The 14,372-nt window shown below is 36.1% G+C and overlaps 1 protein-coding gene across 5 annotated transcripts in view; it reads left to right on the top strand.

Annotated features, from left to right (window-relative positions):
* The window catches only part of SNX13 (sorting nexin 13), a 131,435-nt gene that overhangs the window by 63,750 nt on the left and 53,313 nt on the right, over window positions 1–14,372 (top strand). For all 5 annotated transcript variants that reach the window (XM_073898924.1, XM_073898927.1, XM_073898928.1 and 2 more), the window contains 4 exons: window positions 6,893–7,014; window positions 7,102–7,203; window positions 8,394–8,482; window positions 13,400–13,483. In XM_073898924.1, the coding sequence (XP_073755025.1) occupies window positions 6,893–7,014; window positions 7,102–7,203; window positions 8,394–8,482; window positions 13,400–13,483 (397 nt within the window). The remainder of the gene's footprint in view (window positions 1–6,892; window positions 7,015–7,101; window positions 7,204–8,393; window positions 8,483–13,399; window positions 13,484–14,372) is intronic.

The following is a 14,372-nucleotide window of genomic DNA, read 5'->3' as shown; positions in this document are numbered from 1 at the left end:
GTTGATCCATCTCTAGGAATGCACCCATTTCTTCCAGGTTATCTAATTTGCTGGCATAGAGTTGCTCATTATATGTTCTTATAACTGTTTGTATTTCTTTGGTGTTGGTTGTGATCTCTCCTCTTTCATTCATAATTTTGTTGATTTGGGTCATTTCTCTTTTCTTTTTGATAAGTCTGGGCAGGGGTTTATCAATCTTGTTAATTCTTTCAAAGAACCAGCTCCTAGTTTCATTGATCTGTTCTACTGTTCTTTTGGTTTGTATTTCATTGATTTCTGCTCTGATCTTTATTATTTCTCTTCTCCTGCTGGGCTTAGGCTTTCTTTGCTGTTTTTTCTCTAGTTCCTTTAGGTGTAGGGTTAGGTTGTGTATTTGAGACCTTTCTTGTTTCTTGAGAAAGGCTTGTATTGCTATAGACTTTCCTCTCAGGACTGCCTTTGCTGTATCCCAAAGATTTTGAACAGTTGTGTTTTCATTTTCATTGGTTTTCATGAAATTTTTTTTACTTTTTTTATTGTTATATTAATCACCATACATTACATCATTAGTTCTTGATGTAGTGTTCCATGATTCATTGTGCATAACACCCAGTGCTCCACGCAGAATGTGCCTTCTTTAATACCCGTCACCAGACTAACCCATCCCCTCACCCTTCTCCCCTCTAGAACCCTCAGTTTGTTTTTCAGAGTCCATCGTCTCTCCATGAATTTTTTTAATTCTTCTTTAATTTCCTGGTTGACCCATTCATTCTTTAGTAGGATGCTCTTTAGCCTCCATGTATTTGAGTTCTTTCCGACTTTCCTCTTGTGATTGAGTTCTAGTTTCAAAGCATTGTGGTCTGAAAATATGCAGGGAATAATCCCAATCTTTTGGTACCAGTTGAGACCTGATTTGTGACCTAGGATGTGATCAGTTCTGGAGAATGTTCCATGGGCACTAGAGAAGAATGTGTATTCTGTTGCTTTGGGATGGAATGTTCTGAATATGTCTGTGAAGTTCATTTGGTCCAGTGTTTCATTTAAAGTCTTTATTTCCTTGTTGATCTTTTGCTTAGATGATCTGTTCATTTCAGTCAGGGGGGGCGTTAAAGTCCCCCACTGTTATTGTATTGTTGTCAATGTGTTTCTTTGCTTTTTTTATTATTACCTTACATAATTGGCTTCTCCCATGTTAGGGGCATAGATATTTACAATTGTTAGATCTTCTTTTTGGATAGACCCTTTAAGTAGGATATAGTTTCCTTCTTCATCTCTTATTACAGTCTTTGTTTTAAAATATAATTTGTCTGATAGAAGGATTGCCACCCCAGCTTTCTTTTGGTGTCCATTAGCATGGTAAATGGTTTTCCACCCCCTCTCTTTCAATGTGGGGGTGTCTTTGGGTCTAAAATGAATCTCTTGCAGACAGCATATTGATGGGTCTTGGTTTTTGATCCAATCTGATAGCCTGTGTCTTTTGATTGGGGCATTGAGCCCATTTGCATTCAGGGTAACTATTGAAAGATACGACTTTAGTGCCGTTGTATTGCCTGTTACTGTATATTGTCTGTGTTCCTTTCTGATCTATGCTGCTTTTAGGCTCTCTCTGCTTAGAGGACCCCTCTCAATATTTCTTGTAGGGCTGGTTTCGTGTTTGCAAATTCCTTTAGTTTTTGTTTGTCCTGGAAGCTTTTTATCTCTCCTTCTATTTTCAATGGCAGCCTAGGTGGATATAGTTTTCTTGGCTGCATATTTTTCTCGTTTAGTGCTCTGAAGATATCATGCCAGTCCTTTCTGGCCTGCCAGGTCTCTGTGGATAGTTCTGTTGTCAATCTAATGTTTCTACCATTGTAGGTTACATATCTCTTCTCCTGAGCTGCTTTCAGGATTTTCTCTTTGTCTCTGAGACTCATAAGTTTTACTATTAGATGTCGGGGTGTTGACCTATTTTTATTGATTTTGAGAGGGGTTCTCTGTGCCTTCTGGATTTTGATGACTGTTTCCTTCCCCACGTTAGGGAAGTTCTTTGCTATAATTTGCTGCAATATGCCCTCTGCCCCTTTCTCTCTTTCTTCTTCTTCTGGGATCCCAATTATTCTAGTGTTGTTTTGTCTTATCGTATCGCTTATCTTTCGAATTCTGCCCTCGTGATCCTGTAGTTGTTTATCTCTCTTTTCTTAAGCCTCTTTATTTTCTATCATTTGGCCTTCTGTATCGCTGATTCTCCTCTCTTCTGCCTCATTTATCCTAGCAGTTAGTGCCCCCATTTTTGATTGTACCTCATTAATAGCCTTTTTGATTTTGACTTGGTTCGATTTTAGTTCTTTTACTTCTCCAGAAAGGGTTTCTCTAATAACTTCCACGCTTTTTTCAAGCCCAGCTAGTATCTTTAAAGTCATGATTCTGAACTCTAGGTCCGACATCGTACTAAGGTCCATATTGAGTAGGTCCCTGGCAGATGGTACTACCTCTTGTTCTTTTTGCTGAGGTGATTTTTTTCGTCTTGTCATTTTGTCCAGAGGAGAGTAGATGAATGAGAGAACAAAATGCTAACAGGTTAACAACGTCCCCAGCAAATATACTGTATACAAATCAGAAAAGACCTGAAACCAGGCGACAAGAAAGGGAAAGAAAGAAAAAAGAGAAGACAAAAAAGGAGAAAGAAAAAGATAAAAACAAACAAAAATAGAACAAAACAAAAAAAACAGAACATGATCAAATATGATCAGGCTAGTGCATAGATCAGTGCCACACACTAGATTTTGGGCATATTTTGGTCTGTTAGAAGAAAGTGCCTCCTAAAATTTTAAAGGAAGACAGACTTACTTATGTACAAAATAAGGGTTGATACAATGAAGGAATGGAAGATGTCTGTAAAGATGAAAATTATAAAAGATTTTAAAAAAGGAATTGTTAAGAAGTTGTTTGAAAAAAGAAAGAAGAGGATTTAAAAAAAAAAAGGAGAGAATGTGATCAGGCAGGAGACTAGAACAAAGCCATACACTAGAGATTTAGGGTATATTTTGATCTGTTAGAAGGAACTGTATCTCAAAATGTTAGAGAACAACATATATCTATGCCAAAAATAAGGGTAACTACTATGAAGGGATAAAATATGACTCTAAAAATGAAAAATAAAAAATGTTTTTTTTTTAAAAAGGGATTGATAGGTTGTAGGTTGAAAAAGGGAAAAAGAAAGATTAAAAAAAAACAGTAAAAAAAATTAACTTTGAAAAACTAATGAATCATGGTAAAAAAACCATGAATTCTATGTGCAGTATTCCCCTAATGCTGGAGTTCTCCCATTCTCCTTGATCAGTAAACTTGGTCTTGGCTGACTGTTCCTGCTGATCTTCTGGGGGAGGGGCCTGTTGCCATGGTTCCCAAACGTCTTTGCGGAGGCGGAATTGCCCCGCCCTTGTGAGTCAGGGCTAAGCAACCTGCTTGGGTTTGCTCTCAGGAGCTTTTGTTCCCTGCAAGCTCTCGGTACAGCTTTGGAGGACCAGGGTGAAAATGGTGGCCTCCCAATCTCCGCCCGGAGTACCTGAGAACTAGGGGCCCCACTCCTCAGTGTGCCCCCAGAGAAATGTAGTCACTCCCGTGTCCCTGGTCTCTGGCCGCACTCCGTGCTCACCCGGCCTGTGACCAAGCGTTTGTATCTCGCACCCGACCCCGTGTGGAGTCTCCAAACCCAGCAGATCCCTGCGGTGTGCTCCCGCGCCTCCTCCCCGGGGGAGGAAGGGGAGTCTCCTCCGATCTGCCTCTTGTTGGGTCCCTGCTGGAGGAGCAGTGGCCCGACTGGGCCGTTGATCGCAGTTTATGGCAACCCCGAGCTGAGAGCCCGCGCCTCGGCTCCGTCTCTGCAGCCGGCTTCCCTGCTCCGATACCTGGGAGCTCTGCCGCACTCAGGCTCCCCCGGTCTTTCTGTGACCCCAAGGGTTCTGAGACCACTGTCCCGCGAGGGTTCCACCCCCCGCTTAGCCACTGGAGCAACGTCCCTCCCTGGAGCCGACTTCTAAAAGTTCCGATTTTGTGCTCCATGGCTCTATCACTTGCCGGAAGCGGCAGATGCCCCCTCCCCCGCTGTCTATCCTCCCGAATATCGCCTCGGATTCACTTCTCCGCATGTCCTACCTTCCAGTAAGTGGTCGCTTCTCTGTTCAGAGCGTTGTTGCTACTCTCTTCTTCGGTCTCCTGTTGAGTTCGTAGGTGTTCAGAATGGTTTGATCCCTATTCAGCTGAATTCCTGAGACCAGACGAAATCCAGGTCTCCTACTCCTCCGCCATCGTGCTCCTAATCTGGGTGTTTTTATTAGAATAGTTAATCATGTGGGGGAATACTTTAAACAAAGTGAAAAAGAGCCTTGACTATAAGCGTTCCTGGATGGTTTAGTTGGTTGACCATCCAACTCTTAATTTTGGCTCAGGGTCATGAGATTGAGCCCTGCCTTTAGCTCTGTGCTCCATGTGGAGGCTGGTTGGAATTCTCTCTCTTCCTCTTCCCCTCCCCCCACTCTCATGCTAGCATGTGTGCTTTATCTCTCAAGTAAATATTTAAAAAAAAAGAGCCTTGCCTATAGTCATAATTTAAGAATAATTGGTACTAAGAGTTCTAATAGAAAGCTACATGTGGATCAATCGAAGAAAATGTGGCTATTATATAAATTGAATGACTTTTTAATTGAGTTTTCTATTCATGTTCCATTTATTACATATTTATCAGTACATTCTAATTTTAGGAAGTACTTAACTGTCATCAGAATATTTTCAAATTTTGTTAAGACAAATACTACTGGAAATTGTTAGTAGATGTTTTCCTAATTTACAAAGGGAAGCAATTTACTACTGTTGTTCTTTTCTTCTTAACCTAGAAAAGTTCCTTTGAGTTGAGCAAAAGGAAAATAATGATCTTAGGTAGAAATATAGAATGCTGTTCCTGGTTTTCTCCACCCTCAACATATTTGTATATTGAAAGTAGAAATCCCTATTTTATTTTACTTTTTTTTAAAGATTTTATTTATTTATTTGACAGTGAGAGATACAGCGAGAAAGGGAACACAAGCAGGGGGGGTGGGAGAGGGAGAAGCAGGCCTCCCGCGGAGCAGGGAGCCCGATGCGGGGCTCGATCCCAGGACGCTGAGATCATGACCTGAGCTGAAGGCAGACACTTAATGACTGAGCCACCCAGGCGCCCCAAGGAAATCCCTATTTTAAATTGAAAATAAATTTTATGTATTTGCATTGCTTGTTTGTTTTCACTTATTGTCAATGTTATTATATCATCTGTAATGAGTTGAGATGGGTTTAAAATGCCTTCTAAAATTAGTTTTATTTTGTTTGAGAATTTCAATAACTTATATAAATAGCATTATTACCTGAAACGAAGCAGATGTAATTTGAAAGATTATATATTCAGCTTTCTTCTAAATTTGTTAGAATGACCATTTGATGGATAAAATGAGTAATGGCCTATTCCAATTGAATTCTGTTATAAAATTTTTAGATGTGGACAATTTTTTACAAATAATTTATGTAAAGACTTTTGAAAGATGCTTATACAGATTGTGTTTTTTTTGTTTTTTGTTTTTTTAATTAAAAAAAAAGGAGACTAGAGACTGCTAGGTTTAAGCTTTTATTTTCGGTTTTATGTTGAAGCTGAGTATTGTCACCAAAGTTAGTATATGCTTATATACTATGGCTCTTGTAGTATTTTAAGTAATGTTAATCCCTTTTCAGATCCCTGAGTGCAGTTTACTTTTTTAAGGTTAATTTCTTTTGTGTTCATGTACTTAGTAATTTACTCTTTCTTCCCACGTATGTAACAAAATTATAACGTGCATTTGAAAAAATATGAGTGTTAATAACTTGTGTTTTTATTTGAAAACAGGCATCTGTTATATTCCTTAATGCCATCAACCCCTTTAAGTTTTCTCTCAAAATGCAACAATAATCAAGTTAATTTCCTCACTAGCTTCTTTATTATATATGTTTTGGTAAATAACATAGTGAATTATAGTATACTTTTTCTTTGTTCCTTTGTTGCCCAGCATCTTTATGAATAGATTCTTTTATCTATTTGGTATGTTCCTAAAAAGGTCAATTAATTTGAGTGCTAATTTAAGGAAAATCGCACAGAAAAAAATACTTATTTAAAAATATCAATCCAAGGAGAGGTGTAAACTGTTTTTGGCTTACCCCTTTTATTTGTTACTGTTTCACTGATGTACTAAAGTAGCAGTGTTTCTTGAGGTTTGTTACTTTTAAGATAGAGTAATAGGTAACTTAATAAAATTAGTTATCACCTTTTTCATGGGTAGTGTGGTATTTTGTATCATTCTTTAAGCCATTTCTGTGTGACTATAATTATTTTAAATGGTCAAGTTCTTAAGTGCAAGTATCTGCAAACAGAAACCATTTAGACTCATACCAAAGGTATTTGGTTCAGAACTTGGGCTGAACAACTAAAGAGAAGAATGTAGAGAATTCAGAAAGGGTTCAGAAGGAACCAAGAAATGTCTCAAATGCTCTTTTAAAAGCAAGCAAAAACATTCCGAATCCCTAATGTATTCTTCTGTCTGGGTGAGAAATATATGATATACCTGGTGTCAGACTCATTTTAGATTTAACTGGAAAAACATTTTTTTCATTATATTTTAAGTACTTAGATAGTATTTTAAAGCTTTGGCACATAAAATACTTCAAATAATATTGTTCAAAGACTTCGTCAACTAGATTTGATATACCTTGGGTCTTGTGAAAGGGAGGACTAAGATGTAATTGAAATTAAGTAAACAAAATCTCTGAATAAATTCAGTCTCTGTGATAATCATGTTTATTAGTCATTAAAATGAATTTATACTTTTTGATTAAAAAAGCATTTATATATGCTTTTATCTAATGTGTTTTTTATAAGGTCAAAAGAAATAGACTGGCAGCCTTACTTTACTACACGTATTGTAGATGATTTTGGCACACACCTGCGAGTATTCAGAAAAGCTCAACAGAAGATAACAGAGAAAGATGATCAAGCAAAAGGTAGTATCTTTATTCCCTTTGAAAATTAGGATTTTAAAATCTGTCTTTCTTTATCATTCTGTACATCTTGTTCTTTTCTTTGTGTAGGTACAGCAGAAGATCTTGTGGATACCTTCTTTGAAGTTGAAGTTGAAATGGAGAAGGACGTTTGCCGTGATCTAGTGTGCACTTCTCCCAAAGATGAAGAAGGTTTTCTTCTCAGTTTAACTCTTTGGAGAACAGTAACTGTTCAGATTGGTTAGAGACAAGTTAGCAGAGCCGGGGAACAAAATAAGGGTAATGGGTGAAATTATTCTTACAGGATAGGTAGCATAGTATAGACAGTGTCACTATTCATCTTATTTTTTAACTCTTAAAAGTAGCTTCCAGATTCTTTTCTCCTTTTTAAAGGTCATCTTTAACATTTAAAGGTGGTGATTAAAGATTACTTCTTTTAAAATATAGCAGGCACAATTTATAATTGTAAATTTACTTTTTATGGTCTTTAGTAATTTATCTTCTCCATACCTGTTACCCTAAAATATTTTCTAAGAGAATGAGTGTAATGATTTCAAATATAGTTTATCGAGTCGAATGGACTTGTCTTTTCTTTGAGAGAGGTTAGACTGGATAAGCTTTAGCTGAGGAGGTTGTCTTTTCCTAGTTTTGCAGCCTCTCAGAGTCTTTGCTACTTAGTTAGCACAGTTTTGATTAACAGGATCAGCTATATAATTCTATTCCCAGGAGGTGTCAGCATATGAACTACAGAGAAGTAGTTCTAGTTGTGGAAATTGTTTTCTTCAGTTTTTAAATTGTGCTCTTCTTTCCCCCCTTTTTTCTTCTTTCCTTTTTATATTTACACTGCAATTCAATTTTTAATTGCCGTTTCATTAGCACTGGCATGAAATAACAGCTAAGTATAAGAAATAGTTATAGTGAGGTGCAGTACTTTTTATGTAAATCGAGGAAGTAGTAAAATAGAAGAGCATGCTCTTTTTCTTTTGTTATTACCTACCAAGATAGTGGAGGTTCTTTCTTGAAAGAAGAATTACAGGTATATTTTAAAATATGCAAATAACTTTTAAGTATGCTAAGATAATGTGTACTAGAAGTGTAGAATACGTGGTACAACCACAACTGTTTAGGGGGAAAACACTTTGATAATAGAAGTTTCTCAGTGATTCAAAAACAAGGTAAAACTGAGCAGAATAAAAAAAAAATTAGTTTGATTAATGAATCGTTGCTGTTTGGAGAATAATGAAAAATTTAACCAATACCGATTTGTACTAATTATTAAAATAATAAGCTGCTATAATTGGGAAACTACTTATTTCAGCCTTTACAGTCAGTGGAGATTTGATATTTTCTAATGTTATTATAGCTACCTTTTTCATTTCTAGGATTCCTAAGGGATTTGTGTGAGGTCTTATTATATTTATTGCTACCTCCTGGAGATTTCCAGAACAAGATCATGCGATACTTTGTCAGGGTAAGCTTAAACTCATAACAGATAAATGGCTATAAAGAAATTTAGCATGGTAATTCTCAAAATATTTGGTTTCAGGACCCTGTTAAATTCTTAAAAATTATTGAGGACCTCAAAGAGCTTTAGTTTACATGGGCTGTATTTATCAACATTTACTGTATTATAAGTTAAAACTAAGAAATTTTGAAACACAAGAATACACAAGCACACATTCCATTAGTTGATTTCTATCATCACACCATCATGGTCCTTTCTGAAAATATCATTGTGCGCTTGTCTCCTTCCATCACCCAAAGATCCCTTTACAAACTTTGAGAACTGCCTGAGTTAGAGTTAGATATGGGGATTTTTGGGTTATAACAAAAATATGTTTTAAATTTTAATATAGCTTTACAGATAAACTTACTAGAATTAGGCTAATTGGGGTGCCTGGGTGGCTCAGTCATTAAAGTGTCTGCCTTTGGCTCAGGTCGTGATCCCGATCGAGCCCCGCATTGGGCTCCCTGCTCAACGGGAAGCCTGCTTCTCCCTCTCACACTCCCCCTGCTTGTGTTCCCTCTCTCGCTGTCTCTCTTGCTGTCAAATAAATAAATAAAAATCTTAAAAAAAAAAAAAAGAATTAGGCTAATTAAAATAACACTTCTGGATAGAAACTTTAAAAAAACTAGGCAGCTAAGATTCTGCTTCTTATAATTAGAAAATGAGTAAGTGGGATGAGAACAATAGTCTTGGACTTTTTATTCCCCCTCTATAAACATAGGAATAAAATTCTATATACATATGTAAAGGAATAACATTTTTGTTTTGATTGCTGGTTATGATTGAGAAATGCTAGCTAGCTAGCTACAACCTTTATGCTGGTTGAATGGGTAAGATCAGAGTTTCTAATTTATATGAAAGTGAAAGCTTAGGATCTTTTTGTCTACCATCCAGCAAAATAGATACCAATTCCTGAGGTGTGCTTTTATGCTTTTATGTTATTATTTAAGCAATATCACACAATTTCTTAGTACCTACCTAACTCGAGTTCAGTGTACTTCTCAAGTAGGGTGGTGGTGTTGTGAATTGAGTAGTAAATGCTTGGTTTTAATGGGAAATGTCTGATAGATGATGTATTGTTAAGAACAATTATTTGGGCTAGTCGTTATCAAGGGCAGTAAATACCTGACATGTCTATCACTAGATTCACATCTAGCACTGAAGGAAGACACTGCTAATCAGTTACAGTACTCATTCCTGTTGAATATTTGTTTGGCAGCAGAATCTTTGTCTACCTGGTACACTAGACAGCCACTGCTGGGCAGTGTCTCAGCAACTTTCATATGGCTGGCAAACTTTTCCCTCTTGAAATTTTGTCTTTACTTAGGTTCCATGTCATTGCTGTCCTGAGTTTTCTCCTCCTTTGGTCTCCTTTTTAGTCATTTTTACATGTTTTAACTCCTCTTGTATTTAACTTTTAAATATACAAGTTCTTTAGGCCTGGGTCCTCTTCTTGCTCACCTATTCCTGTGTCTTTAAATAACACCCAAGTGCTAGTGACTTTCAAATTTATATCTTTAGTACAGACTTTCCTTCTGAGCTCCAGGTGCCTCTGACCAGCTGGCTGCCCAATGAAATCGCCATTCGATTGACTCACAGCCCTTTTAAACTTTAAATGTTCAAAATGGAAATCTTACTCTTGTTTCCATGTCCTGTCTTGCCTTTTAGTCTCCTCTCCATCCTAGTAAATGCTGTGACCATCCAGCAAATATTTCCCATCTCGAGTTCTTCCAGAAGTTTACAAGGCCATATATGATGTGGCTTTGTTTACCTCTCTGGCCTTTGTGCCATGCTGTCACAGTATTCCAGCGATGCTATCTTTTCCACCGTAGGGCCATCTCATGCTCCTTTTTTTCTGGTCAAAATGATTCCCCTTATTCTCTTGGCTAAATTGTATTCACCCCTCATATCCCACTTCCTCAGAAATATCTCCCCTGACCACCCAATCAAGTCCCCTCATAATTCCCTATTGCTGTAGCCAAGTACACAGTTCTTTTCCTTCAAAGCATTTACCATATTTCAATATTATAATTTGGTTGTTGTGTTTACTTACTTGATGCCTTTTTTCCCCACAGTAGTACTCTAAGGCCCATTAGGACACAGGCCATATCTGTATCATTATTATCTACTTCATGGTTATCATGGTGCCTGGCACATAGCACATATCCAATCAGAGAATTAGTTTTAATGAGAGGAAACCTATTTGCCCTTCTCGCTGAAGGTGCACATGCTACTGCAGCTCCTGGAGATGTAGCTGACTCTTAGGAGACGTGTGACCTGCCTTGTTACATGAGGTTATTGTTGAAAGCAAGTAGTGTTGGTTACTTATTTATTTATTTTTATTTTAAAAGATTTTATTTATTTATTTGACAGAGAGACACAGCAAGAGAGGGAGCACAAGAAGGGGGAGTGGGAGAGGGAGAAGCAGGCTTCCCGCTGAGCAGGGAGCCCGATGTGGGGCTCGATCCCAGGACCCTGGGATCATGACCTGAGCCGAAGGCAGACGCTTAACGACTGAGCCACCCAGGCACCCCCACAAGTAGGGTTTAAATAAAGAGCAAATATGTTTTGTTGTAGATTGTAGACCAATCTTGTACACCAATATTTCGTGTCTTTATGTTTGAATCTAATTGTGTATAATTATAGAGTCCTGCATTCAGCAAATCAGGTTTTTCTCTCTTAACTTGATAATTCTTTATCTGTTTTCTTTTGTTGGTGATTCAAGTTTTCCCAAAAGATGTTTTTGTTCGGATTAAATAACATATTAAAGAGTTTTTACTTCTTTCCTTTATATGGATCCTTTATATGGATTGTACAAATCGTAGTATTTGACTGTAGTAATTGCTATTTAATCGTCTCTGCTTTCTGTCCATTACTAAGTTTTATTTAAAGATTCATGGCCTCAATGACTTTGTAGCTTTTAAGCCTTCATATTTGACAGCTGGTGCTTGTCTTAAACTAGAAATTATATGGAAATGGCTACTTATTTTGGAATATTTAGAGCTCTCACTAGAACCTGTATAGGAATTGTTGAGTCATATGATTATATCTTAACTAACCAAACCCTTTCATGAGGCAAGTTAGAAGATAAAAGTAATTTTCTAAGACAGACTGACTAATTGCATAGACTAATAAGCACTAAATTTATTCACATGTTTTTTTCTTACTTTGCAAAGAAAAGTTCAAGAAAGTTTTGTTTATGAATTTTCTCCTTACAAAGCACATTTTAAAACTTGAGCATATGTGGCCAGAGATAATTTGAAGGAAAGAATTATGTAAATAATATAATTTTTTAAGATGTTGGAGACTAAAAGTCATCTTGAAAGAATAAATAATTCCTCCTAATTTTAGAATGGAAGATGTCTCAAAAGATACTTCTAAAAGTTATCAGAACCCTCCCACGTTGGACGTAGGGATTACTTAAAAATCAATTAATTAGTAAAAATAAAAAAATAATGAGAGGTGCCTGGCTGACTCAGTTGTTCGAACATGCTTCTCTTGATCTTGGGGTCATGAGGTTGAGCCCCACATTGGGTGTAGAGATTACTTAAAAGATGTGAAGACAAGAAAATAATTATAATACAAAAAAAAAGTTACTGGAACCTTCATGAGTGCCTTTTGGAAAAGTTAATTCATCATTGGGTAATAGTTTTCAGAGACTTAAACAGCTTACAAAAGTAGAGTTTATATAAAATATCTCTCTAAAGGAAAATAAAGTGAAGCCTACCTTTTATGAGCTAAGTATGCCAGAAAATGGACCAGATAAAGATCTTGATAAAAGGAATAAATAAACTGGTCTTTTAATTAGAAAAGTAAAACATCCTGTTAAACTTAGTTATTTAGTCTTCCAGTTTTCTTAAGAAATGGTATTTCATAGATTTAGGTATCAGCATGCATAAAAGAATGAAGATTAGTAATGGGTGAAAACATGGTATTAATAGAATCAGCACTAAATTCTTTATTTCCATTCCTTTAATATTTATGAAATACCTGCCATATTTAAGAATATGACCTTGAGTAAATATTTTTGAAGATAGATAAATCAATAGATCACTTGACAAATGTCACTCGTATGCAGAACATTCCTAGATAGTGGTAGTGTTCTAGAGAAGTGGAAGAGACACAATAACATAGAGAAGGATAAGTGACAAATGCCATAAATTCAGGGCATGAGTATATTTTAAACATGTAAGTAAAAGAGTATTCAGCTGAAATGATCAAAGTTTGTTTGATTGGAGATTTCATTCTGTAGTCAGTCCTTGGAGGAAGAGCAGGATTTTAGTAGGTAGGAGCATAAACAGCTATAAAGAATGGGAGGATCTATTCTAGAGAAAGATGAATAATTATATTAACATATTCTTATTTTATTTTCTATTAGGAAAAATTTCAAACACAGACAAGTATAGAGAATAATACAGTAGACATTTATGTACCAACTACCCAAATTTAACCAATGTTAATGTTTTACTGTAGTTGCTCTGTTCTTCCCTTGAAGGTAACTACTATTGTAAAATTGGTATCTTTTCCTTTTGTTCTTTGTTTTTATACTTTTAATATAGATGTAGGAATTCATACATATATATGGTGCCATGTTTTGCCCTTTAAAAATTGACATAAATGCTAACATACTAGAGATACCCTTTTGCTGTTTTCCACTCAACTCTAGATGCCATCGTGGAGATATATCCAGGTTGGTATAGGTAGCTTCATCTCATTTATTTTAACTGAGATGTATTAGTTAATCTTTTTATAATATTGTGTTGGTTATCAAGTTTTATGTGTATCATACCTTTCTTAAGTAACAGCATTGTGTTATTTACATTATGCTAGTGATTTGAGAAGTATATTAGATTAAATTTGTTTTTTACAATTTTTGTCCAGGAAATCCTTGCACGAGGAATTCTTCTTCCATTAATAAATCAACTCAGTGATCCTGATTATATTAATCAATATATCATATGGATGGTACGTACTTTCTAAAATTACAACTCTGTTTTTAAAACAGTTTTTTAAAATTTAGAAACAGTAATTGGAGATCAGGATGATCAAGCAATAATTTATTAAAGAAATTAGGTAAAAATATGTTTAAAGGTAATCTTTATATTTCTAGTACTTCTGTTTGCTAATATGTTGAATGCACTAGCCCCAAATTCTTTTTAAGAAGTTTGTTGATAGGGCGCCCGGGTGGCTCAGTTGGTTAAGCGACTGCCTTCGGCTCAGGTCATGATCCTGGAGTCCCGGGATCGAGTCCCACATCGGGCTCCTTGCTCGGCGGGGAGTCCGCTTCTCCCTCTGACCCTCTTCCCTCTCGTACTCTCTATCTCTCATTCTCTCTCTCTCAAATAAATAAATAAAATCTTTAAAAAAAAAAGTTTGTTGATAATCCTGTTATAATTTTGGTGTTGTTACTACTTACTTAAATAAAAAAAAAATATTTTTCTGCCTGAGTGTTTAGATGATGAGTATTTTAAAAAGTTGCTGGTTGGTTTTAAACACAGCTTGTGGTCTGAACTACTTAAATAGCATGTACTTTACATTTTTATACCTTAAAGTGGAGGAAAGTATGGTGAAAGGAATACTGGAGTGAGAATGGGAGGATGTGTGTTCTAGATTTGTTTCTGTAAGTTGCTTAGTGTGTGTGTAAGTAGCTACTTTTCTATAAGTCTTAGTTTTCTCATCCGTCAAACATATCAAAGGGTTAGTGATTACTAAATTTACTCGGTCTAATTATTTTCGTATGTGATTATGTATGCTTTCCTCAGTAAACTCATAGTCAAGAAAGAGTTGTAAATGGGCTATTGCTGGGAATTCTTTGATATATAGCTCTAGATCTTTGATTCATTTTCTTGAAATA

This window comes from Callorhinus ursinus, unplaced genomic scaffold (assembly GCF_003265705.2).
Source record: "Callorhinus ursinus isolate GAN/ISIS: 27379988/994484 unplaced genomic scaffold, GSC_fseal_2.0 scaffold12, whole genome shotgun sequence".
Lineage (NCBI taxonomy): Eukaryota > Metazoa > Chordata > Mammalia > Carnivora > Otariidae > Callorhinus > Callorhinus ursinus.
The sequence above is the reverse complement of the archived record's forward strand: the minus strand, read 5'-3'. Positions and strand labels throughout refer to the sequence as shown.